Below are 23886 nucleotides of genomic sequence, written 5' to 3'. Positions count from 1 at the left end.
ATGCCTGATCTTGTGCCTCTTGCGTTGCTAATACCACGGCGGCGAGTTGACAGCTGTCTGTGGGGTAGGAGGGGTGAGCAATATCCGGCTTTTGCTGCCTAAGCTTCTACAGAGTGTGCAGTGGTAGGTGTGCAAGGGCAGACAGAGACCAGAAAGGTGAGTGAGGGAAGAGCCATGCCATGCACACCCTCTATTCACCCCCTATTGTCTGTTGCGTGTTGCAGATTCCACAGCGGGGTGACAGAGTCCACCATACTGCACAGCCTTACATAGAGGCCAACAATCAAAGAAAGTAACTTAGGTGTCTACTTTGTCTATATCATCGCAGCTCAGCGTGAGATACAGTACACCAGCACAGGTGGATCTCTACATCCATCCCCAGAAGACTAAGCTTATCTCCTCATCTAAGTCAGTCCTGTCGTGTAATGTTCCACCACGCCGAATCTAATCGGTTCTACTCCCTAAGAAAAACTGGGACCTTGAACTTGGACGTCTTTTCTCACCTCCTCTTTTATTGTCTCCTCGCTATGTGTTAAGCACATGCGGAACTGAAACTATCTAACTAAGAAATCTCATGTCGGCCATTGCCCCTCATTCTGTTCCCGCCCCGTGCCTTATTTTCTTGTTTTCAAGTTTTGAGAACAGAAAGAAAAAGGAGAAGGAGAAGAGAAAGAGAAAGAAAAAGAAACGGAACGAAAAGAAAAAAAAAAAGGGCCAATCTGGAGAAAGAGACATGAAGAAGCAATGAGAGCAAAGCATCAAGAGCAAAGAAGCAAGGAAAAAAACAGTACGACGCCATTCTGATGAACCGTCCAAACCCAACGCCCTACATGCAATCAGATTAAAGGAAACGTGCAAGCAAACCAGGAACAGAGGATCATCAAGGCAGACTGGCCAGCTCAGTGGCCCCCGTGCCAGCCATATGAATAGGCGATGGCGGGCCTGAGGTCCGGGATATAGATCACTGCGTGGCAATCTGGACAGACCATGGGATAGTTCTCGTCGATTGGGCCTCCGTTTCTTATTTCCAGCATGGTTTGCGCAGCCACAAAGTCTCGGTTCGTGTATTGATGTATGGGTGGCCACGTGACGCGCTCGTCGTCACTGGTCCCGTCGGTCGATTCCTCCTCGGTGCCATCGGAGTCTTCGTCCATGGCACCAGAGGTGTAGGACAACGACCCTGCTAGGGCCGTATGGACGAGATTCCAGCCGCCGGTCTCCCTCTCACCCTGCGAGCTTTGAGGAGATGATTGATTCTGGGTTGGTGGGGAGGGCGGAGGAGTCAACTGCATTCGCGGGGTATTGACTGGTGTCCAGCCATTGCTGGCAGTAGACGGCGGGCGATTGTCATCATCGCTCGATGAGGGGTACCCATTCGAACTATGTAACAAGTTAATTGATTAGTATGACAACTGAAAAGGAGATGCTAGAATGAAGAGGATAAGAGCAGCACACACTTGACATACCTTATATCATTATTGTCATCGTCATGCGGGCTGGGACTGGGATAAGGCCGGGCGTGGGCAAGTGCGGCGCGGCGGTACGCCCTTGCTTCCTCCGCGGCCTCGCGAATGATATGCTGGTCAATCTCCCATGAACCATATCCGGGATGATCCGGCGGCAGACATTCCCCGGGGAAATTGTGGCCGAAAATCGGTGTTAGAGCGTATCGCACATGCCAGCAGAACTTTTTGGCTATGGCTTTGGCGCATTCAAATGACATGTAGTATCCTTCCATCCCCAAGATTGATCAGCCGGTAGCCTTCAATAGAAAAGCGCAAATCCATTACCTTGGGACTCAATCACTCCACCCGTGAGCTTGTGGGAAACATCTCTGAGGCCACGGTTCTTGTTGAGCACTCTCGCCGGAAGAGTCTATTCCATCTCAGGGTTAGCATGTAGCAATACCAGGGTAGGAACGTGGGTGTATGTGGAGGTACCTTGCCCCAGGACTTGTGGCACTTGAAAATGCCCGTCGTGCGAACAAGCCCATTGGTGTAGTCCCATATGATGAGCTTCACTTGGTCGTCACCGGGGTCCTTGAACTCGTACCCATAGACTAACCACAGTCAGCATCTTGCAGATGTGTCTACACTAGGAGATCTCAACATACTATCGACTTCGTTCCGTCCCGTTCGCTCGTAGAAGTCGGGCTTCGTGGGCTTGTACGGAATGCGGCGCGTACGCGACGTAAAGCAAATCTCAAACTTTGCGTAGATCTCGGAGAGCTCCTCGTCGTAGTACTCGCAAGGCGGATAGTTGATCGGGCCCTGCGGGGGGCCTGATTTCAACCCAGGAGCGTCGCTGATCATGCATTGGGCTGGGCCTGGCTTGGGGACGACGGCCTCCACGGTGCTGGTTTGATTGAGTGGCGCCATACTGGAGGAAAGTGTCCGACTTGGCTCAGGCTCAGGGTTCAACAAAGCGCTTATGGGCAGCATGAAGGTGTTCAAGAGGGGTCTAGAGTGGAGAGTGGAGAGTGGAGAGGATGGAGGAAGGAAAGATTGCAGCGTAGGGGAGTTTACGGGGGAATTTATGCCCAAGGATCCCACAGAGCAGAAGAGAAGAAACGGCACTTCGTTCAAGCTGGCTTTCTTCCATTGACTTGATGCATTCGTTGAGGGATATGGCTGGAATCAACACCATTGGTTGTGCACACAGTTCACCGACAAGCCGTTTCAGCCAAAATCATGCACCAAGCGTAGTGCAGTTTTCTTTCACTGATGGGCTGCATTGGATGGCTGGTCTATTTCTAGTCCCATTGGCTGGCTGGGGTTTGGACAAGCAGAGAGACTCGACGTTGTGGTAACGCGGGAGCGGACATATTAGACGATCTTTTTTTTTTCCCTTCCAAACGATCTCGAGCTGTCACGCCCGGACAAGTCTGGTGCCCAGAGGCAATGGAAAGGGAGACGAGCATCGGTCGACACCAATGTCTCACCCGCGACTAGACCTGGTCATGACGGGCGCCCCCGACAGCCAGCAAAAACTTCAAGCCACTAATTCCATTATCAAAATCCTTGCTCTCCTGTCTTTTCCGGCTGCATGTACCCTTTCAGCATCGATTAGGGAGCTAGTAGCAAGCCAGGCCCCAAAAAACCTCCCCTACGAAGGGTGACACCGGCCGGCAGCATTGGCTGGGACAAGTATGACGATGCCGTAGTCACTTCTTCTTCCTTCGATCGGACAGTGTGTGACGAGGGTGGTTTAAACATGGCTGAACGCCTCTGAGCCGCAAGTGTCGAGCTCCGAGCTACGAAGTCATCTGGAAGGCTATGGAACACCCAGCTCTTGTGAGACACAATTGGTTTTTGCTCGTGTGCTGGCCGACATGTCTTTCCGGCAGAACATACGGGCTGCTCAGGGTGGGTGTCAATTCGCCGGTCACCCAAAACAGGGGAAAGTCAAAGAAGGGAGTTGTTTGTGGTAGCTGAATTAAGCGTGGGAGGGAAAAGTCCAGAGTTGTGACGTAAAGGAAGTCATTTTTCATTTTAGAGAGAGTGATGGAGGCTGATCATGCAGTGTGGGACGATGGAGAAGCAGAGAACAGCGGGCAGCGGGGCGCCATGTCAGTAGACCCGATCAGGTTTAGCTCTTTGTTAAGGTTGTCAAAATGGCCAGTCAGGATCCATTCCTACATTGGTTGCCAAATCTATATCATCAATTCAACAGCTCAACAATTCGAATGAGGGACTATGAATAGCATTATCATTCTTCTTCGTTCGTGGTTTTTTTTTTTTCCTTTTTCTCTCTTTGTTTTTTTTCCCTTCGTCTTTCTTTTGTTTTTCTTTTTTCGTTTCCCCTCACATTTTCCTGGTTTTGGGGCTCGTTTTTCACCTTTGCCTGTCTATTATGAATTCTGTGTCCTCTTCTTCGCCTTCCTTTTTTTCTGCCATGCAGGGCCCGTCAATGTTGTTAGAGTGTACAGTACAGTACAATTACTAGAGCGCTTCACTGCTCGACCAGCAGACATGCCAAGACTAGTTATTTTGTCAACCGACCCGGGTCTCCCTTCCTTTCACCTCAGCGGCAAGCCGATAATAGCAGCAGCATCGGAAATCATCTCCGTGGCCGTCAAATTTTATCTTCGTTCATACAGTCAACCCCTGGAAAGTAGTCTGCGTACTCCCTCCACAAGCCTGGAGGAGTTCATCTCATTCCTATTTAGGACTGGTTGCACCCTAATTCTGCCGGCAAAAGCCACCACCGCCAAATCCTCAGTCCTTTGTATAACGTGCTGTACCATATAGTTTTGTTAACGAGAGCAATTACGAAGGCGGTGCTGCTATGGTATTGACAGCTGGCTCAGGTAGAAGCAAACGACGAATGTTCCATTGGCAATTTCTCTCTCTTGTTCCAATCCTTCTGCGTCTTCCTACTCACATTCAATCCTCTTGCAATCTTTAAGATGTGAATGTTTTATCCACCTGTGGAGAATACTCAGAACGGTCAACATAACTCAGCATGAGCATTGATTCTGGAGTGTAATACTCCGTATACTTACTACATATGTATGTCCTGGCGGAGGACCCGCTCATCCGCCCTGCGGAACTCCCCCACATCGATCGGAGGTGATCACATAAACACAAATCTGCTCCCTCCCGTTCCATTGGTACATCCAACCGCCAGCAGGTTCCTTAAAGCTTATTTCAACTATGATTACTATTCCAGACCGAGGTAAATATATATGGCTCAGCGGTTATTCTCACAAAAGCTGACCTTGGCAATCCAACTACCCATAACAGGACAAAATGGGGTGGGTATTACTTCGAAGGAGATACGAGAGCCATTTGTCGTTATAAGGGGCGATGCCTGCGACGATGGTATATCTTTGCGTGCATCTCCACCCGAGTCCCACGTCGTCAAACTTGCCGTGCCTCATTCCCTGCGAGAGATCTTGCCTCCCTACAAACGGGCGTAGGCCCTGCATCCAGGCTGAATTCAGCTCGACCATCCTACCTACCTCGTCTGCCCAGCATTGAAGGATAGCACACAATGATCAAACCCAAAGTCCTTGCAACTCTGCAGGGTTCTGCTCTCCAGGAGCCAGAGTTTGAACAGATACCCTGGGAAGATCCACGCGAGAGACGAAACCCCCACAACTGGCCGATCTGGAAAAAGTTGTTCCATACTGTTGTGCCATGCATTCTGGCTTTTGTGATGTAAGTTTGCAGGTCACTTATTCTTTCACAGATATAAGCAAAAGGAGAGCAGAACTGACACTATGGGCAATAAGCACGTTCGGAACTTCGGTCAATGAAGCCGCGCTCGATCTTATAGCAATCCAATTCAACGTATCTCGAACCATATCCATGCTCACACTCACACTATACACACTTGGTCTGGCATTCGGGCCTCTATTCATCGCACCACTATCAGAGACTATCGGCCGTCGTCCGGTCTATGTCTTCACCTCGTCCTGTTTGTTGGCATTCAGTGCTGGTGCCGGGGCGGCGAACAACCTAGCAACCCTACTTGTATGCCGTGGCCTGGCTGGGGTTTTGGGATCTGCTGGCGTTGCGATCGGTGCCGGCACGCTGGCCGATATTTGGGATCTGGAAAAGGAGGGAGGTCCTGCATCCTTGCTCTTCATCCTGGGCCCTTTCCTGGGCCCCACGATGGGCCCACTCGCCGGGGCCTATGTCCTCAAAGACCATGATTATGACTGGAGATGGACGCAATGGGTCATGGCAATCCTCTGCGCGGTGGTCTGGCTCGGCGCGGTACTGATGCGGGAAACCATGAAGGAGAGAATCTTGATCAAGGTCAATAAGAACAACAACCACTCTGCGAAAGAGGAAGAGTCGCAACAGCAGCCAGAACTTATGAAGCCTTCCCTGCAGCAGCTCATCACAACAGGGCTTGGAAGGCCCGTGAAGCTTTTATTCACGGAGGTCATCGTGTTCTCATTGACCTTGTATACGGCGTTCGCCTACGCCATGATCTTCAGCTATTTCGCCAGCTCTTCCTACGTCTTGAAAGTGTATTATGGATTCAACTGGCGGCAGATTGGGCTTAGCTTTATCAGCGTGATCGTCGGATATATTCTTGCAGCGTTCATGTTCGGGGTCTTCGACAAGACTCTGTACGTTAGGGCACGCGTGGCTGGCGGAGGCGTTGCCGCTCCTGAGCATCGCCTGTACTCGGCCATGGCAGGCAGCGTACTCTTACCAGTGGGTCTATTCTGGTAAGCCTCGGAAACTCCTCGTCCTGGCTATATCACCCCCTTGGTTCAATTGTGTTAACTGCAATCTTTAGGTACTCATGGGAAGCCCACGCCGGCGGCCACTGGGCTGCGCTTGTCTGTGCAGGGATCCCCTTTGGAGTGGGGGCATTTTCTCTTTTCGTATGTCTCTTCCCAGCGGTGGCTCCCAGGGTGCTATCAGCCTGCAGACCTGAATCTAGTGTAGAATGACCTAACTAACCTAAGCTTCTTCTCTTTAGCTGTCAACCATCACCTATCTTGTTGATGTCTATCAAGCCAGAGCAGCCGCATCGGGTAAGTCTCTCCCCCTCGCTTTTTGCTCTACAGCCTTGTACTCATTCGAGTTTCACTTCTAGCATTGGCCGCCAATGGCGTTATTCGATATATTCTGGGAGCGACGTTCCCCCTGTTTACCGTGCAGATGTACGAGAAGCTTGGTGTGCACTGGGCGGGCAGTCTCTTCGCCTTCCTGTCGCTCCTTCTGCTCCCAATCCCTTGGGTGCTCTTCAAGTACGGGGCTTCTTTGCGCGGGGGCAAGAAATACTCGGGGTAGGATTGAATAGAGTTCTTGGCATCGTATATGATTGGACCTCATAATTTCAGGTTGTTATACATGGATGGACGGGAATCGGAGTTTTCATAGAGCTTGGTTGATTTTTCCTAGATCTCAAGGGAGGTAGGTAGTCAACTCCTGCAGCAGAATTGAAGATAGACTTAATTAGAGACTGGATACGGGAGTGTTTCTCGAACAAATCGGCCCAGCAAATTTGACCCGAGCATTTCCATTCCGACCAAATTCTTCTCCAAGCATATTTTCTCAAGATAAAACTTCCTTTCTGAATGCTCCATCTACCGAGCTTCAGATCTCAAGACGATTGCTAGACAGGAAAGGGATTGTTGGTCGTTGTTGGGAGAGATGTTTTTGTCCTATTATCCAGTGGTGATCTGTTGCTGCCTGAGGCTTCCAATGGCGAGACTTTTGCCGAACGAGGCTGCCCTCCAAGACAAGTCAGCAGCTTACTGACACTCCGTCTATCCATCTATCGCTTCAAATCGTCCTCTGAACGCCACTCTGAACAAGGTTTTTCTGCATATGTAACTCACTATAGCAGTCATATCGACCAAATAGTCTTTCACTTTACTGTTAATCCAGGGCCCCGACAATACTGCGGCCGGTTTCGGCCGATTTCCCGAAGTCATCTACCTCCGCCTGCGAGACATACACGAGCCGATGGAGAACCTCGACCTTGGTGTCGACCCGGCCAATCTGGTGCTGAACTGGTCAGAAGTGCTTGCGCTGGAATCGTCACTACCGCTCAACATTCTCGAATTTCCAGTCAACGATGTCAACCAGAACACGCTCCATTCGGACTGCGTCACAGAGCCTTGTGACTCATGTAGACAGATGTTGCTACACTGTTCTGTGGTAGAGCCGGATCTGCTATCAAACAGCAGCAGCTATACAGATCGCATCATCTCAGAACCGGAGAGCAGTCACATCTACCCCCAATCTCAAGAGTGGAGTGATGCTCCCAGTGAAGCTCCGAGCACTTCTGAGCCTCATGCGGGCGAGGGAGCTGCAATCATGAGTGATCACGGTCAAGGACCGCGCAGGCGCAGCGACTACAACAAGTTTCCGCGAGAGACAATCCGTATACTGAAGGAATGGCTGAGCCAACACCAGGACCACCCTTATCCCTCCAAGGAGGAAAGAAGAGAGCTACTGCTGCGGACAGGACTAACACCCACGCAGCTGCGTAATTGGCTCGCTAACACCAGGCGCCGTGAGAAGGAGAAGGCCCATTCGGCTCCTGCACCCATCCCAGCAGGCGCATCGTCAATGACCCCCCTTCAACGCTGGCAAAACTCGCCTCCAGAGGAAGAGTCGGCCGCGTTCAGTGACATTGCTCGGGCTCTTTCAAATCGCCCTTCCACGCCTCATCCTCAACTATCCTTCACCTCGCCTAATCCCAGTTCGGCATCTTCAGTCGAATGGGCTAGCCATACCTCTCACGTCGAGCATTTCGGCGTATTCCCGGCGTCGTCGGAAAGCAGCTTGGACACCAGTGCATCGTCCACCTCGAGTCTGTCGAATACGTCTGTGCATTCTTATCATTCCGTCTCGCACTCTGGATTTGAAGATCACAACCCTCGTCGTCGCCGACATCATCGACGAAGTAAACTTCACATTCCTGCCAATACTATAGCCTCGCGTCGGGCGCGAGGCTCTCGGCGGTTCCAGTGTACATTCTGCACGGATACGTTCTCGACCAAGTATGACTGGCAACGGCACGAGAAATCAATGCACATTCCTCTCGATGAGTGGAGGTGTGCGCCATCTGGGGACATTGTCCCCTTGGATGGCGGGCGTGTCTGCGCCTTCTGCTTACACCCTAATCCCGACCAGGAGCATTTGGACATTCACAACTACCTCATTTGCCAGGAGAAGAGCCCACTCGAAAGGACATTCTACCGCAAGGATCATCTCCACCAGCACCTGCGCAACGTCCACGGCGTCAAGTTTGCCGCTGTATCCATGAGCGGGTGGAAGAGCAGCGTCACTGAGATCCACTCGCGCTGCGGGTTCTGCGACGCTCGATTCCACAGCTGGACAGCCCGCGTGGATCATCTGGCGGCGCACTACAAGCAAGGGGTCGACATGCGTGAATGGCACGGCGATTGGGGCTTCGAGCCCGCGGTGCTACGTCTCGTCGAAAACGCCATGCCGCCGTACCTGATCGGCCAGGAGCAGCTGGCGCCGAATCCCTTCAGCGCCTCTGCCATCACGGTGCTCAAGCCAAGCTGGGAGACCGACCAACCGGCGCAGCTTCCGGAGCAGGAGAACCTCAACTTCTGGCCCGTGATACAACGAGAGCTCACGGAGTATATCAAGCGTCAACTCGAGACCGGGGTGGTGCCCACAGATAAGATGTTGCAGGACCATGCGCGCATGATCGTGTATGGCTGCGACGATGGGTGGAATCAGACGTGCGCGGACAATCCGGTGTGGCTGAGTCATTTGAAGCGGGATGCGGGACTGGATGCTTTTCAGTCGCTGAGCCACGATACGCAGGACCCGTTGGCTGCTACTGGAAGTGGGCAATGGGCTTTGTTCGAGTTCGACCCGCCCGTGCTTGGATCTGAAGATTTGCGTCTTGAGTCGCTGCAGCCAGCGTACCAAAATGCGTACCAGTAATGGGTTCCTGGGCATCATTCAAGCGTGCTAACATCCGAGAGTTTCTCTTAAACTTCTATCATTCGGCGAAGATGCTCGAAAGGGTGCTGGATGTAGGGCGTGTGGGTATAGGGGTGACCTACCCTTTTCGAGAAGTTCGAAAGGTGGAGTGTAGACCCACCCCACTTGAACCCAGTAGTATACTAAACAGTCAAAGACGATGATATCCTCACAAAAGACATAGCAATAGCACTACTCGGACCTATCCAATGCAATAACTACAAATACCCACCAAACCCTCCACAACTCAAGCCACGTCAGGCAATCACCCAGCAGAACCTCTAGACCCTCCAATGTCTCGCAAAACAGCAACCAGCCCAGCCCAGCCCAGCCCCTCAGTGGCTGAATCGAATACAGTACCCAGCCCAGACCCAACCAACCCGAAGTCAAACCAACTCACACAAAACCAAACAAAACACATACGACACGGCCTTTACCTACTTAGCGGTCAGGTCCAAGCCAAGTACGTACCTGAAACACACCCTCTACGGTATCAGTCTCGACGCCTAATCATTGGAATTGCTCTAGGCCGCTCTATGAAACTAGCTGGAAACCTTCCAGTAAGATCACGCTCTATGTCTCTGGCATTGAACCCGAGCATATCCTCCCCAATGTCAGCGAGTGTCTTACTGTAAGACAACCAACTCCAATCGAGAGTTGATACTGCCACTCAACCTACCCACCTACCCACCTACCTACCCACCTACCCACCTACCTACCTACCTACCTACCACCCAGTCTTACTTCCACTGCCGAAGCAGCAGCGACAGAAGCAGCCAACCCTCGAGAAACAGTCACCAAATCTGTCAAGAACCCTGGCCGACACAGCCCCGCCTAGCTGGATCTCAGGGATGCAGTTTTATCGTCTCGGTCAAGTCCATTCCTTATGTGTTCAGTGCCTAGTACTGTACAGTTCAGCACTCCCACCCCGGACCCATCCTCAAACATCAGGGGCACACAGTTCCGGTCATGTCAGGGCCGGGGAAGGCAGGCTGGATCCCCGCCCGGCGTCGGTTGTCCGAGGGCAGCACCACAGCACCATTACAGCACGGATCATCCATCCCAGCAAAGAACGGGGAACGGGGAACGGGGAACATCCGGCTATCACTGTTACGTGGGATCCGCGTGAGCGGGCGGGATGGCTGTGCAAGAGGAGGGAGGGAGTCGAGTCCGTAGAGACGCAACGCGTCTGACTATGTCGTGGTAGCACGGATGCAATGCTGTGTCGCCTGAGTTGAAGCCCTCGACGGATTCGACCCCGGGACTTTCCAAGTACAGTACATGCCTACACAAGATTCTTACAATCGAAAACCAGGCTAGATCGGTCGAAGGGTAAGGGTAAGTGCATAACGTGATTGTGTGTGTAGCTAAAACATGGAACCTAAGGTGAAAAATATGAACAAACGCAACGCCAGACCGGTTTTGCCCCACCAGCTGCAAAAGCATAGAAAGTTCTCCAGTGACCCCCAAAGGAAAAGAAAAAAAAAAAAAAAAAAAAAAGCCCAAAGCCCCCCGTTGTCACTCCCAAATAAAAAGGACCACACAAGCGTGAAACCGGGTCACAGCAGATTTAATTAAAGGTCCAGCCACCATTGAGACGCAAGCGTTGACGCTCGGCCAAATCGCGGCGGATCTCATCTTGCGTGAGTCCGTCGGGTCCAGACCAATGGGCACTGCTGGTGCGCTCGCGGAATTTCTTGATCTTCTTGTCCCCCTTGAAAGTCTCCTCCAGGGAGAATGGTGCAATAGGGCCAAAGATAGAGTCCGCCTCCATGCCTTCCTGTTGTCGCAGCAGCGACTCCAGCTCTTTCGGCTGGGCCCACTTGGGTACAGGGAGCATCTCGGCCTCTGAGTCCTCGTCTTCGCTGTCCGTGGCAATCTCTGGCAGGTTGATGTTCTCGCCGTTGGGGTAGCTGGGCGACTCCTTGACCTGGTGCTTTTGCGATGAGCTGGCAGCGGGCGTCCGATGCGCAGCGGGCGGTGCCATCGGCGGCTCTGCGAATGGGATTTTGCCACTGGCATATTTTGACATGTCCATAGGGTGAGCAGGTCTTTGCGTTTGTCCGGTCTTCAGGATTGAGGTTGGTGGCTGGCTGTAGAACGACGGCTTCTTGGGCTCCTACAAAGAGGTTAGTAATGAAAACATGTAGCATCGAAAAACCCTGAAATACCTTGCGGATGTTGGACTGGCGGATTGGCGGAGCCATCGTAGGGCGCATCGAGGACATGCGATTCTGTTCGTCTTCTGTCCTTCTGCGCTTGGACTCGCCTGCCAGTTGCATCGTGCCCGTCTTCAACGCCGTAGGCCGCTGATTGGTCTCCTCATCCAGGCCTCTCTTGGGAGGCTTGGCCGGGTTAGGTTGAGGCGGGTTGACGGAGCGGTGGAACGGCTGAATGGATCCGAGACGAGAAGCTGGTCTCATGGTTCCCATCTCACCCCGCTGAGCAGCCTGGGAGGCCGGTCGCTCCGGAGGGTGGGTCTCGGGCTGTTGGCTTCCTTGCCTCTCCAGCCTCCGTTGGCTCTCAAGTCTCCGCTTCTCAATTGCCTGCAGTTGAGCAGCTTTCTTAGGATCTTCAGCAACAAGTCGCTCGCGGCGTTCGGCCTCTGCGCGACTGCGCATGTCCTGGCGACGAGCTTCTTCTTGCTGAGCCGCTCGTTTGCGTTCAAGTTCACGGCGCTGCTCCTCTCGACGCCTGGCCTCGCGTTCCTCCTGTTCACGCTTTCTCTCGCTTGCAAGTTGAGCCTTGCGCTGCGACTGGGTAGACATCGAACTCTTGAAGCTGCTATTGGACGAAGCAGTGTGTAGTGATGAGTTGCTCGCCTTCTTCTTCAGCGTAGGTTGCTTCACCGCGGAACCCGGTGTAGGAGCGGCGACACTCGACTCCCGCATGCCAGAAGACATGGTTGAAGATCCCAGCGTTATGGGCCGAGAAAGGGCACTGCCCACACGAATCGAGACAGGCTGAGGTCTGGGCTTCTGGAGTGTTTCGCGATTGGGTTTGACAGGACGACCCTTTGCTTGCTGTTGCTGCGGGATAGAGGATGGGGCGGCGGGTTTGGATTCAGCCTCCGTAGCATAATCTGTTTCCTTGGATGATTTTTGCAGTTTGGGCAATCTCTGAGATGTTGGTGCAGTAAAGGCTTCGGAAGTTGCCCGAGACTCGTCTGCAGAATACTTCTCCTGTGCAGACCGGAGTTGCATCGACCTCTTTTTCTCATGTTGCCGGTTTTTCTCAGCCAATTCCTCTTGTAATTGGCGCTCCTCTTGTCGTTGGCGTTCTTCGTGTTGTTGACGTTCCTCTTGTCGCTGACGTTCCTCTTGTCGTTGACGTTCCTCTTGTCGTTGACGTTCCTCTTGTCGTTCGCGTTCCTCGAGCTCCATCTGCCTACGCTTCTCTTCTCTCTCGGTAGAGCTGCGGGTTCTACGCCCTTCCTGGCGTGGGGGGCTGAGAAGCTGAGCAGACTGTGGTCGATGCGACTTATCCATCAACTCGCTAATGGGTCGACCACTCGGTCGCAACCTTGGTTGTTCTGGTGAGGACGCTTCTTTTCGAGCCACAGCCGCTACACCTCCAGAATTCGTGAACAAGCCCTTCGCGGATTGCACGATCGATTGGAGTCTTGACTTTGACGCACTCAAGGGCCCATCCCACCGTTCTGGCGCAGGAGAGCCGACAGGTGTCGTCGACAATTGGGAGTCAATATGAGCAGACGCGCTCTTTTGATGACCAGGACGTTGTGGAGAGGAGTAGAGAGGTGTTGTCGACTTTCCGCGACCCACGTCCGAAGCGCGCTTTGCGGTAGTCTTTGTTGATCCCATTGCACCTCTCGCATTATCTAGAGCAGAAGAACGATCGTCCTCGGCAGCCCGCAGAATTCTAGCCCCCGACAATTTGGCGTCTTTGCTTTCGTTTCGCTGGTGTGTCTGTGTATTCGACCGATAGGGCGAGTTCATTGGTTTGATCCAGTCGTCATCAATTTGCATAGGCTCCGTAGTTGGCGCATCACGGGGCTTCTGGATGGGAGCCTCTGATCTCGTCTCGGGCTTAGAAATGGGCAATTCGGGATAAGTGACCTGCGCGGTCGATAAACGCGAGACTGCCGCAATGGACTTAGTTGGTCGCGATGGCTGTAGTTTACCCAGCATGCTGATCTTCTCATGCAGCCTTTGAGTTGAGGATTTGACATGGTCCTTGCTGGCTTTCGTATCAACATCCGATTCTCCGTCATCGGTCAAATCCTTGTTGTCGTCAATATTCATCTTGTCGTCACGGGTGGTGTCATCCTCCATGCCAGGCTGCGTCGTTCTGTGTCCTCCGGTCTGCCTACCAAGATAGCTCCCTGCGTTGCTGAGTTTAGAGATCTCCAGATGGCTTGTGCGAGACAGTCTTGAACCACCCAGACTCTTCTTGGTCAATGGCTCGCGTGCAGGAAGTGATGCGAATGAAAGGCTACTCTTGCGGATAGGGTGGCGTGCCGGAGGCGAAACGTCCGAGGGAGAGCCGACATCGTCAATATCGAGAGCCATTTCATCCTTATCATCCTTTCCTTCCCGTACAGGCTCGGCGGCAGGTGCGGCGGGAGACTTGGCAGGTGATCTCGGCTCCACGGCTTTGATAGGCTCTTCCTCTGCCTCAGGTTCTGACGCCAGCTGGTGGCTGAGCTCTGGCACTGTCTCACGCTCGCTGTGTTTGTGTTGCTCTTGCTCGTCCTGTTGCACGGGCTTGTTCTCGGGCTCTGGCGCTTGTAGCGACTCGGTTTTCTGTTCAAGCCCAACTTCCTGCTCCTCGGGCTCCTCCCGTTCCTGCCGTTCGTCAAGTTCCTCGCTTTCCTCACGCTGGACCTCGCGCTGAATTTCAGGCTTAGCCTCGGTTTCGGCCTGAACTTCAGTCTCAGGCTCGGGCTCATCTTCGGGCTCTTTCGCGGTTTCCGTTTCGGTTTCCTCTTCAAGCTCGGGTGCTGGCGTGATAGCGGACTCTTGTTCCTTTGACACCGTTTGAGGCTGTGGCAGAGAAGGCGCGTTTCGGTTCGGTGTTGGTTCGACCTGCTCGGGTTCAACTGTTTCGCCTCGGTGGCGTACATTCTCTTGGGCGGAGTGGAAGGAATTTCTTGTCATGCGGCGCTCGTCTGGTAGTTGAGTATTTTCTTCGGCGACAATGGGCTCTGTATCCGTCGGTTGCGTCGATGGCTGGGATTCGGGCTGTACTTGTGTCAAGACAACATCGTCGTCCTCATCTTCCTCCATTTCTTCTCCATCGGGCATGCCATGATAGCCGGAGTCGGTATTGTACTCCGGGAAGGAATTGAGATTCTTGCTCAAGTCGGGATATGTGGGTTCAGCTGCGTCATTTATGGTGGTGTCTTTAGGTTCCGCCACTGGGGTTGGTGCTGCAGGGGGCGCAGCGGGTGCCTTGGCGGGCGAGCGTTGTACTGCCGGGCTTGCAGGGTGTTTGCTGTCATGCTTACTTTCGAGTTTGTTCTCTGTTTTGCTGTTGTGTGCAGAGGAGAAGATCTCGCTCAAGGGCTGTAGACAGTAAGCAATGAATCCGCCGATGCTTCAATGGAGGAGAGAACGGGTCGACGTACCATACGAGGCTCGGTCGCATCGCGCTTTCGCGCAGTCCGCGGGGTTTTGCCGCGCAGTTTCCCTGGGGTCTTGAACGCATCGGTGAAGTTACTAGGCGAGAGTCAGCGTCGGAGAATGGGATCACGGCTTTGCGGGCGCAACGGACAATTGGTTGGTCGAGAAGATTTCGGCCATATGCTCGTTCAACCAATCCATCTCGTGGCGCACAGGATATTCGACCTCTTCCATTTCCTGGTCCACGAGCTGCATGCAGTTTTCCTTTTCGGACGAGATCCACGCTGCAGAGCCAACGGGCTTCTGCGCCCTCGCGCCGGTCGCAGCCATGGCGATGTAAACAAACGCGGATTGGAGATCGGAGTCGTCAAGAGAACATTAAAATTAATCGTAAAAGGTCGAGGGCAGGCGGGCCCAGTCTAGAGGTTAGTGAAGTCGAGAAATAGGGCATAGGACCGTGGTGTGTCGGCGGAGGGTCGATGGTCGGCCGGTGGGCTTCAGGCCTGTCGTCCGGAGTTTGAAGCATCAAAACATCGGCCAACGCGTGAGTCCCGCTATGGCACGTGACCTCTAGATCATGGGTGCCTGGCTCTTCAGGCATATACTTGTGAGCATAGGCCACAAAGTAGCTCTCTGTATAACTTAGCATAGCTTACCAACATCATTCTAATTTGTGCTGACGATGGTAGCTAACTACTGGAATACAAAATCTTCTCCACTACAAGCTTACTGTATGCCTTGTCGCAAGTGGGATTGCCACGCGACAGCTTCCCTAGATTGCCTCTCAAAGGACCAACTGCTCCGTACATGGGATAACAACTTCCTCATACTAAGTACTGTAGGATAAACTTTCGTGACATCATTTATGGCCAGACCTAGATTGAGCGCGGATGATGTGCTTTTCGAGGCAGTACGCCTCTAGTAAATGGGTTGGCAATTTATGATCGGATGCTGGCCCCTCCACAGCTCAGCACTAACCGCTGCGTCACTTACAACAACATCTCGAGCGTGTATAGGCTGCGAGATTGTGCTGGATTCCGGTTTCGTGTCGGTCACCAATGGAAACATTTACAAAAGCGCTGGATGGTTCCCAATTGGAAGCAATTGTGAGTGGATGCTGACTGATGGATGTGTGACCGGCGAGTGACATCATCCCAGCCAGGCCGAAGCAAACACACCGAAAAATGCGTTTGTGTACCATGAGGTGACTGAGGAGGATTGTAGAGAGGATAATGATTATGGTGGAGGTTGAATCGGTGAAGAGCCGAGAGTGTCAATCCTCCCTCAAGGTTCTAAAGGGAAGGTTTAGCTGGCAGATACCAAGGACAAGTCTGGATCTTCGACCTGCAGTGCATGCATCTCAATGCACGAACTGCTGCTCGCTGGATGGGTTGGTGGCTGCTGGATGAATGAGCTCTCAAGGGATCTTCTACTGGCACTGAGTCCCTTGCATAGGCGCACCCACTGTCTTTCAAACAGTCAACTCGAAAGCTATGAGCTGAGCTATAGTTAACACTTATCAAAGATATAATTAGTTTGGCCGTGCAAGTTAATCCGAAACACCGGCCTAGGCCATCACATGTTCGTTTGGTTCTGTTCGTATCGGCAGTAAAACCTAAGGCACACGACCAAATCAAATCCGCCCGCCGCCTCGACCCCATTATTGCATCACCTTCTTTCTCTTTGGCCTCGTCCTTTTTCTTCATCTTCTCCCCCATCCCCCGCGACCACTCGAGCTCTTCTTATTCTAATCCTTCTAATCCACCTTCTCCCTGTGTTCAACTGCAGTCTCGTCTGCCCGTCCATTCCAACCCCCGCAGCTACCTTCAGCTCGAACTTCCCTCTATTTTCCCCTGACAATCCACCCTTTTCCTTATCTTTCCAGCTTTCCGAACCACACATCTTTCGTCATGGCTGCTGACGTGAGTTATCCCAACGTGAACGGCCATGGTAAGGTACGTATTCAAGTTTTCTGGTCAGTTACATTGGGGAAAGAGCGTTCTCAAGCTAATGTTTCGTCTGATCTTCAGTCCCACACGACTCGCTTCTCACCGAGAGTTCGAAATCGAGTTACACAAGCTAACTACTGAACCCTCCGTCTAGGGACTATTACCAATGGTAAGCGCCAATTTCTAATCCCGGCCTCTTCCCTGGAGGAGGAAGGCTTTGTTGCCATACCTCAATTGCAATCGAACTAACAGCCAGTCTCATAGGGCCTCTTGCCGACAACATCAAATCCGAGGCCTCCCGCACCAGTCAAGAGCTGCGCGAGCTGCGCAACGCAGCAGTGACTCCTTCCACCACCGCCGCCACCGGCCAGCCCCTAACTTGTATGTACCACTCACGCTTGTGCCACGCCGCTCGTCGCTAATTCCACAAAGACTACCACTCCCTGCTGTACAGCCTTCTGAGCGTGAGTGACTGCGAATCCATCCCACGCAGACCAGCCCTAACAGATATGCCATACTAGTGGGAACAACCCCGAGCCACCGCCGTCTCTTTCATCAGCGTTGTTGCTTTCATCTTTGCCGCCCGTTACCTTCCGCTCCTCCGATGGTTCTTCAAATTTATCTACGTGGTTCTGGGCTGTGAGTGGAACCTGCACAACAAATAGTTAGACGGGGGGCTAATGCATTGAACAGTCACCGCTCTCGCCGAGCTGGGTGGTCAACTCGCTTTGAAGCAGAGCGTCGTCGGATCTTTCCGCCCTCGTAAATACTACACTGTTCCCAAGGAGACGGTTGAAGCCGTGCTGGAGGATCTGGAGCAGCTCGTCGATTTCGTCTTGATCGAGTTCCAGCGCGTTCTGTTCGCCGAGAACCTTGTTCACACCATTGCTGTATGTCAATGCTACACCTGTGACACATGGCACATCGCTAACCGGCCACTAGGCTTTCCTCGCCGCTTTCTCCGCCTACTGGTTGATCAAGTTCCTTCCCTTCTGGGGTCTCTCCCTCATCACCGTTACCATTGCTTACTTGGGTCCTTTGGTCTACATCAACAACCGTGAGGTCATCGATGCCCAGATCGCGCACCTCCAGGAGCTGGTCAACAGCCAGGCCCACCAGCTGAAGGACATCGCCGAGGAGCGTACCGCCCACGCGACGGGCATCGTCAAGCAGTACGTCGAGGACTACAGCGCGAAGGCCCAGGGCTTCGTGCACCGCCGCTCTGCTTCGCGCTCCGTGACCCCCGAGGTGGCCAAGGTCGCCAGCAGCCCCGTCATCAAGAAGGAACCCGAGACCGACCCCGAGACCAAGGTCCTCGACTTCCCTGAAGCCCCGAAGGCTGAGCCCGTGGCCCCCGCTGCTCCTGTCGCTCCCTTGTTGGAATCCAGTGAGCAGCCTGCTGTCGAGGCTGAGGAGAAGGAGCCTCTTCTGGCTTGAAGGGATGATCGTGGGTGCGGATCGTTAGCTGCCTCCAAGGGTTGTGGTAGTTAGTTATGACTAAAGGGTATTGAGGAGTCGACTGTGATGGCATGCACGGCCGACTCAGGCTGGGTAGTATGTATGCAGTGATGGTGGTGTGTGTACGATGGCAAAACGAGCCTTCATTAACCGAGGTGGTTGACGGAGACGTTTTTCCCTTGTACTTTTCTTTCTCCTTTCTCGTTTCATTTTCTCTTGCTCGCAGGCCGACTGTGGAGTATATCTTCTGTTTGGGTTCATACTTATATTTTACGCTTCGTATGGCAATTTCTTATCTTCTGGGAATTCAGACTCGTGTAGGACAGCAGTCATCCTCGTAACCGTAGTACAGCATCTGTTACGAAGGATGCCTATGTAGGAAGCAGAGACAAGTGAGCTCAACAATCCATGCGACCAGAATCTCCATACAAAAACAGACCGGCGTCGCGGAGAATCCGTCCCCCGAGCTGCTGTTCTGTAGGTGACAGCGCATCACGTTGATCGAGGGCGGTGTACCCAGTCAGCATATTCTTGTCCAAAAGCTGATGAACGAGGAGGTCATGCATCAAAAGAGGTACCGCGTAAGCAGCAGACAAGATTGATGAACGGAGTGCTAGGATGATCCCTCAGCAAGCAGCAAGAGGCTCCGCCAACACCCACACGGAAAAAAGAAACAAAAGAAAATGTGCATCATCCGTGAATCGAACACGGGCCTCATCGATGGCAACGATGAATTCTACCACTAGACCAATGATGCTAGCTGATATAATCTGCCATTTATCTTAGCCTTGTATATGTTAACCGCTACGCGGGATCTGTTGGTCGATTGCGCGTCATTTTCTGGGGTATCGTATGTCAGTAGGCTACGGATAGGGGATTGAGGAACTCGGTTTCTTGGTGTTTTATGTAAGCATGTCCTTGCAGCTGGGCGATTCTTGTTATGTGCTGGAATGTGGGTTGGTTGGGCTTGGGCTGGTGAGGGTCATTCTTGGAGTTCAGGTTGCGGATATATAGAGTACCTACATTTCGGGAAACTATGGGCGAGAGTTGCATCAATGGAGGGCTAGGTTAATATTGCCTGTTAGGTGCCCATCTCAATATGATGCCTAACAGTGACTGTATAGACGGAGGATGATTTATCCTCAACCACCGTCATTCCGACCCACACCCAAAGCACGAGGTCGGAAGTCTACATGCTTCAAGCACATACGAGCATAACTACCTGCCTTCACCAATACAAACAAGATACAGATCTATCCACTCATATAACGCTGTAAGTCTATATTGTACATACAGAATGAAGTCCAATCACGTGGATATATCAACACTCCCCAGACAAACTCCCACAGTGACCGGAGAACAAGAGACTCGACTGGCCCCCTTACTCGGCCTCCGGCTCGACATCACTGATGCCATCAAAGCCCTCGTCCATGGCATCGGGGTTCAAATTCGCCGCATCCGGCGCAGCGCCGTCGCGGTGCTTGTCCTTATCGTGGGACACGGTGCGCCAGCCTTGCGGGGCGGATGGATCTTTGAGGTATTCGGACATGGGGAACTAGAGGAATGTGTTAGATGGGGGAGGTAACTGATAACCCGGCCTAAGGAAGCTGGCAGAAAGGTCGTAACATACGTAGTGATCGTTCTTCTTCATGGTCACCACCCAGGGGACGTTGTCGAAGGTCACCGCCCGGAGACGGAAGTATGTGTTGTCGGGAATCTTGCGGACCTCTTCGACGAAGCGGTCGAGGTTCGGGGTGGGGGTGCCGTTGACGGCAGTGATGAAGTTCGTGGGCGAGAGGCCGTATTGGTAGGAGGGGGAACCGCGGCTCTATTTTAAAGGTGTATTGTTAGTGATGGGTTAATATTTGACAGTGAAAGGAGGAGGAACAACGTACCCTAGCGCTGACGTACACCTCGCTGTGGAGTTTGGAGATCTGCTGGCGGACGGCGTGATGGGGCTTCTGGAGGACAGCGCCGCAGAAGACCACGGCGCGGTCGGTTTCCAGATCCTCCGTCGGCACCGTGGGGACCTGAATGCGCATCTCCTGGCCGTTGCGCACGATGAGCGCCTCTAGAGATTCCTTCTCGTACATGATGTCAAGCTCCGAAACACGGGTGATCAGCTGCCCGCCCAGGGTGAGGATGACATCGCCTTCCTCAAAGCTGTCTACAGCCTCGGAGGCAAAGCCCGGAGGCGGACAGTCGACCTTGCGGACCATGAACAGTTGATGCCGGGCGGGGTTCGCCCGTGTCACTTTCTCGATCCACTCCTCGGACACGCCCATGATGCGGGCCTGGCTCATCTGCACCACGTAGCTCTCCATGTTCAGGATCCGCAGCGTGGGCATCTCGCCTTGCTGCACCTTGGACAGGACAGGCAGAAGAGACGGCGTCGCGAAGCCCAGATGGTACTCGACGTCCTTGTGCGAGTTCCCTGTGCGTTCACCGAGGTAGTTCAGCCAGAGTGCGTGCACCGTGCCATCCTCGCCGACCAGTACACCATTGGAGCACTGTCCGCTCAGACCAGTGTCTACCGTGATGGCGTCCAGGTTGATCGCGCGGTAGCGCGGGGCCGAGGCATTGGCCGGAATCGATACGGTGGTGATATCGGTGACAGCGGTCTTGGCCACCACGATGCGGAAGTTCTGGTTGAAGCCGACGAAGATGGTGTCCTGACCCTGCTTGATGTACTCAGTGCTGAGCTTGGCGCTCTGAACCGGAGCCTGGACCAAGCTGGGGTCGTACTGAATGATGCTGTAATTCTGGAGAGGATGCAAGAACACCACCTTGGCGGTGACAATGATCGAGTCGGCCACGGTGACGTTGATGTCGCAGAGGTCGTACGGCACAATGGCACGCGAAACCACGACCAGTCCCTTCTCAGCGTCAACGACCAGACCGAATCCCGTCTTCTTGGCTTGAGGGTAGCCGTCTAGCTTGAGAGGCATCGTGCACGACACGCGCACGAAGCTGCGCACAATGGCTGCAGCAGCAGGTTGACTCACCCCATCAAGCTGGATAAAATCGGCTTTCCTCGGCACAGGAGGCAGGGCGGGGACGGGGTCCGCGAGATCAGAGAAGTCCCAGAGCCCGGTGGTATCATTCCGCACCGCCAACCGCATCTTCGGGTGCCAGTGTCGGTCGATATAGACGATGCTGGTACCGCGCGTGTGGAGATCGCGGATGTGGCGATACGAGATGACCACCCGCGAGCGATCAGGGATCGTCTTCATCACCTCCACAAACTCATCTAGTGTTCGCGTTGGTCGCTTATCCACGGAGTCAATCAGCCATCCCGACAAGGTGTTCTCCAGCTTGAAAGACCCGGCAGCCTCGCAGACATAGACGCCGCGGGTAGCGATGGCATACAGACGTGCCTGCTGGTAAGACAGGTTATGGAACGTGCCTCCCGCTACTGTCACGAAGCGGTCGGGCGTGATGGCATGCAGGTCGCCAACCTGGCACTCCACCTCCACATCTTGACCGCCTCTTTGCACGAGCAGACGCACCGTCTGCCCGACGCTCGAGTCCAGGATGTCGTCCAGCCGAATGAACTGAGTGAGCAGCTCCCCGTTGACCTTCAGAAGCACGTCTCCCTCCTCGAGCTTTTCATCTGCCGGGCCCTCCGGCAGGATGATCTCTGCCACCAGCATGCTGGTCTCCGTGGGAGCTGCCTTGCGCACGGTGGCCTCCCACTCGGGCGTCAGGCCCAACCGACGACACTCGTCGAACGGCTTGAGAATCCATTGTGTCTGAATGGTTCCTCGCGTGACCGGCTGACCGCGACGGATGCATTCCAGCGCACGCAACGGCCGGTCCAACGGGAGGAAGTAATCCGTAGCTGCGCCATCTGCGCGACCACCAGCCTGCAAAGCAATTGCATGGCCATCGATGTTCACGACAGGACTGCCGGAACTGCCACCACTCGCTGCCGCAGCGGCCTGAATGTAATTGGTATTGAAATCACTGTATCCCTCGCCGTATTCCGGAGCATTTCGATCCAAACGACTGATGACACCAGACAAAATACTAAGCTTTTCTCCTGCATCGTTACCCACGACGCGAATCTCCGATCCGACCTTGGCCGCATCCGGTTGTAGTTTCAACTCCTTCAAGTTCATATATCGAATCGCTTTCGGGTCGAACTGTAAGATTCCGAAGTCGTGCACAGGATCTCGGTAGATCGGACGAACATCACACTGGTATGGTTAGGACTGCATAGAGAAAATGGAGGCGAAGAATCTGCGTCCTGTGTTGATAGGGCTAAGCCAACTCACTTCTTCATGGTTGTCGAAAATACAGTATCCCCAGAAGGGCCCTGGACACACGACGTGTCGATTTGTCAAGATATAACCCCGCTCTGCGTCGACCACAAAACCGGTCGCCTGACTGCTCATCGACAGTTCCGTGTCAAAGGAGCACGTCTGACAGAAGTGGATCGACACAACGCTTTTCACGACCTCCTCAATGGTGGCCTGCCACTCAGGCGAATCGGCCTGTGCAGCTCCCAGGGACAACAACCGACCAGCATCCTCCTCTTCCTCCACGTCATAAACAGTTCCATTCGCGGGAGTGGAGTCGCCAGGCGTTAATGTGCTGGTTTCGGGACGGAGATGCTTTGCGGGCCGCTCGGCGGGCGCGGCGATCGAGCTGCGCTTGCGCTTGGCGCCTGCGTCACTATTCATATCCATCTGTAACGTATGACTCTGATGGCCACGGTGTCTGAGAGATAGAGCTGCGAGCGAAGTGATGGAGCGAGTGGAAATAGCGCTGGAATGGTTGATGTTCCTCGGAGCTATATCGCTTGACCACAGACCGAAGCTTCGACGGGGGATTCGCTGCGGTTGCAGGCAGCGATGAGGATAAGGTAGTATATGTTTCGGGGAGTAAGAACTAAGAGACAATATAGAGGCAGGGAAGTGGCTATCAATTGAAGGCGAGGTGCGGTGCTGCCACGGTATATCAAAAGAACAGGAAGTAGTCGGCGAATGTAGCGGCGGCGGCGGCGGCGCGGCGGCGCGGGATGAAGAGGTAGCGGCAGCTACAGTAGAGAGAGTGATGGTAGTTTTGGGTATGTTGCTAGTAGCGACAGACAGTAAGCTCCTTCTGTAGAGTCGGAGCGAGACGCAAGACATTCACAAGGTCCTCAAGCGACAAAGACTGTTGCAGGAAATGAGAACTGGAGGAGGGGGGGAGGAAAGCTGAAAGAGTGACGAACTGCAGGGCGGAGAACTTACTCGAGGCAGAAAAGCTCAGATAGGCGGTCAGAGAATAATAACGACTGATTGGCCAGTCACCCTCCACCGCCCGTCAAGCTGCAGCAACAGAGTCTGATGACCAGATCAGATGGATTGGCGCTTGGAGAAAGACAGGGTCAACACGGTATGCATATATTCAGAATAGTAATTGTAGTGGTGGCAGTGGAACCTATCTACATCTCTATAAATGCGTGGCTAT

At 53.4% G+C, this 23886-nt stretch overlaps 7 protein-coding genes and 1 non-coding gene across 8 annotated transcripts; 4 read left to right on the top strand and 4 right to left on the bottom strand.

Moving 5' to 3' along the window:
- Positions 1 to 691: 691 nt before the first annotated feature.
- On the bottom strand, positions 692 to 2378 carry BO82DRAFT_430387 (putative APSES transcription factor Xbp1; the record flags this gene model as incomplete). Its single annotated transcript, XM_025640617.1, has 5 exons — positions 692 to 1380; positions 1467 to 1731; positions 1791 to 1875; positions 1941 to 2059; positions 2114 to 2378. 5 exons carry the CDS (start codon positions 2376 to 2378, stop codon positions 900 to 902), a joined length of 1215 nt encoding a protein of 404 aa, XP_025494503.1. The 3' UTR covers positions 692 to 899.
- A 2358-nt stretch (positions 2379 to 4736) lies between these two features.
- On the top strand, positions 4737 to 6983 carry BO82DRAFT_330482 (putative MFS polyamine transporter). Its single transcript, XM_025633095.1, has 5 exons — positions 4737 to 5162; positions 5237 to 6187; positions 6259 to 6346; positions 6445 to 6499; positions 6562 to 6983. Exons 1-5 carry the CDS (start codon positions 4996 to 4998, stop codon positions 6756 to 6758), a joined length of 1458 nt encoding a protein of 485 aa, XP_025494502.1. The 5' UTR covers positions 4737 to 4995; the 3' UTR covers positions 6759 to 6983.
- A 294-nt stretch (positions 6984 to 7277) lies between these two features.
- BO82DRAFT_330481 (uncharacterized protein) lies at positions 7278 to 9662 on the top strand. The gene has a single exon (XM_025633094.1). The coding sequence runs from the start codon at positions 7437 to 7439 to the stop codon at positions 9399 to 9401; it is 1965 nt and encodes a 654-aa protein (XP_025494501.1). The 5' UTR covers positions 7278 to 7436; the 3' UTR covers positions 9402 to 9662.
- Positions 9663 to 10913: 1251 nt separating this feature from the next.
- Positions 10914 to 15508, bottom strand: BO82DRAFT_390384 (uncharacterized protein). The gene is made up of 4 exons (XM_025638514.1): positions 15174 to 15508; positions 15028 to 15118; positions 11612 to 14965; positions 10914 to 11559 (listed from the first exon to the last, which is right to left on the bottom strand). The coding sequence occupies exons 1-4, from the start codon at positions 15350 to 15352 to the stop codon at positions 11011 to 11013; spliced, it is 4173 nt and encodes a 1390-aa protein (XP_025494500.1). The 5' UTR covers positions 15353 to 15508; the 3' UTR covers positions 10914 to 11010.
- A 326-nt stretch (positions 15509 to 15834) lies between these two features.
- On the top strand, positions 15835 to 16298 carry BO82DRAFT_352282 (uncharacterized protein). Its single transcript, XM_025634648.1, has one exon. The coding sequence runs from the start codon at positions 15948 to 15950 to the stop codon at positions 16167 to 16169; it is 222 nt and encodes a 73-aa protein (XP_025494499.1). The 5' UTR covers positions 15835 to 15947; the 3' UTR covers positions 16170 to 16298.
- Positions 16299 to 16680: 382 nt separating this feature from the next.
- On the top strand, positions 16681 to 18428 carry BO82DRAFT_390383 (uncharacterized protein). Its single transcript, XM_025638513.1, has 7 exons — positions 16681 to 16972; positions 17126 to 17140; positions 17236 to 17352; positions 17404 to 17435; positions 17493 to 17610; positions 17665 to 17861; positions 17914 to 18428. The coding sequence occupies exons 1-7, from the start codon at positions 16933 to 16935 to the stop codon at positions 18406 to 18408; spliced, it is 1014 nt and encodes a 337-aa protein (XP_025494498.1). The 5' UTR covers positions 16681 to 16932; the 3' UTR covers positions 18409 to 18428.
- Positions 18429 to 19115: 687 nt separating this feature from the next.
- On the bottom strand, positions 19116 to 19186 carry BO82DRAFT_t95. Its single transcript has one exon. It is a non-coding gene; the product is annotated as a tRNA-Gly (tRNA).
- Positions 19187 to 19675: 489 nt separating this feature from the next.
- On the bottom strand, positions 19676 to 23603 carry BO82DRAFT_352280 (putative nuclear serine protease HtrA2/Nma111). The gene is made up of 4 exons (XM_025634647.1): positions 22707 to 23603; positions 20325 to 22628; positions 20060 to 20257; positions 19676 to 19984 (listed from the first exon to the last, which is right to left on the bottom strand). Exons 1-4 carry the CDS (start codon positions 23562 to 23564, stop codon positions 19811 to 19813), a joined length of 3534 nt encoding a protein of 1177 aa, XP_025494497.1. The 5' UTR covers positions 23565 to 23603; the 3' UTR covers positions 19676 to 19810.
- Between the last annotated feature and the right edge of the window lie 283 nt (positions 23604 to 23886).

The sequence above is a fragment of the Aspergillus uvarum genome (assembly GCF_003184745.1).
Source record: "Aspergillus uvarum CBS 121591 unplaced genomic scaffold BO82scaffold_12, whole genome shotgun sequence".
NCBI classification, from domain to species: Eukaryota; Fungi; Ascomycota; class Eurotiomycetes; order Eurotiales; family Aspergillaceae; genus Aspergillus; species Aspergillus uvarum.
This window is presented reverse-complemented; position numbering and strand designations above follow the sequence as displayed.

Excerpts from the sequence above, each read along its gene's own strand:
- BO82DRAFT_390383 (XM_025638513.1), top strand. The coding sequence starts at position 16,933 with ATGGCTGCTGACGTGAGTTATCCCAACGTGAACGGCCATG. Across the intron at positions 17,436-17,492 it reads TGCTGTACAGCCTTCTGAGC|TGGGAACAACCCCGAGCCAC; the intron begins GTGAGTGACTGC and ends ATGCCATACTAG. Across the intron at positions 17,862-17,913 it reads ACCTTGTTCACACCATTGCT|GCTTTCCTCGCCGCTTTCTC; the intron begins GTATGTCAATGC and ends ACCGGCCACTAG.
- BO82DRAFT_352280 (XM_025634647.1), bottom strand. The coding sequence starts at position 23,564 with ATGTCTTGCGTCTCGCTCCGACTCTACAGAAGGAGCTTACTGTCTGTC. Across the intron at positions 22,629-22,706 it reads TTTTCGACAACCATGAAGAA|TGTGATGTTCGTCCGATCTA; the intron begins GTGAGTTGGCTT and ends TAACCATACCAG. Across the intron at positions 20,258-20,324 it reads AGGTGTACGTCAGCGCTAGG|AGCCGCGGTTCCCCCTCCTA; the intron begins GTACGTTGTTCC and ends CCTTTAAAATAG.
- BO82DRAFT_390384 (XM_025638514.1), bottom strand. The coding sequence starts at position 15,352 with ATGGCTGCGACCGGCGCGAGGGCGCAGAAGCCCGTTGGCTCTGCAGCG. Across the intron at positions 14,966-15,027 it reads ATGCGACCGAGCCTCGTATG|CCCTTGAGCGAGATCTTCTC; the intron begins GTACGTCGACCC and ends TACTGTCTACAG. Across the intron at positions 11,560-11,611 it reads GCCAGTCCAACATCCGCAAG|GAGCCCAAGAAGCCGTCGTT; the intron begins GTATTTCAGGGT and ends ACCTCTTTGTAG.
- BO82DRAFT_330482 (XM_025633095.1), top strand. The coding sequence starts at position 4,996 with ATGATCAAACCCAAAGTCCTTGCAACTCTGCAGGGTTCTGCTCTCCAG. Across the intron at positions 6,188-6,258 it reads TTACCAGTGGGTCTATTCTG|GTACTCATGGGAAGCCCACG; the intron begins GTAAGCCTCGGA and ends TGCAATCTTTAG. Across the intron at positions 6,500-6,561 it reads AGCCAGAGCAGCCGCATCGG|CATTGGCCGCCAATGGCGTT; the intron begins GTAAGTCTCTCC and ends TTTCACTTCTAG.
- BO82DRAFT_330481 (XM_025633094.1), top strand. The coding sequence starts at position 7,437 with ATGGAGAACCTCGACCTTGGTGTCGACCCGGCCAATCTGGTGCTGAAC.
- BO82DRAFT_352282 (XM_025634648.1), top strand. The coding sequence starts at position 15,948 with ATGGGTTGGCAATTTATGATCGGATGCTGGCCCCTCCACAGCTCAGCA.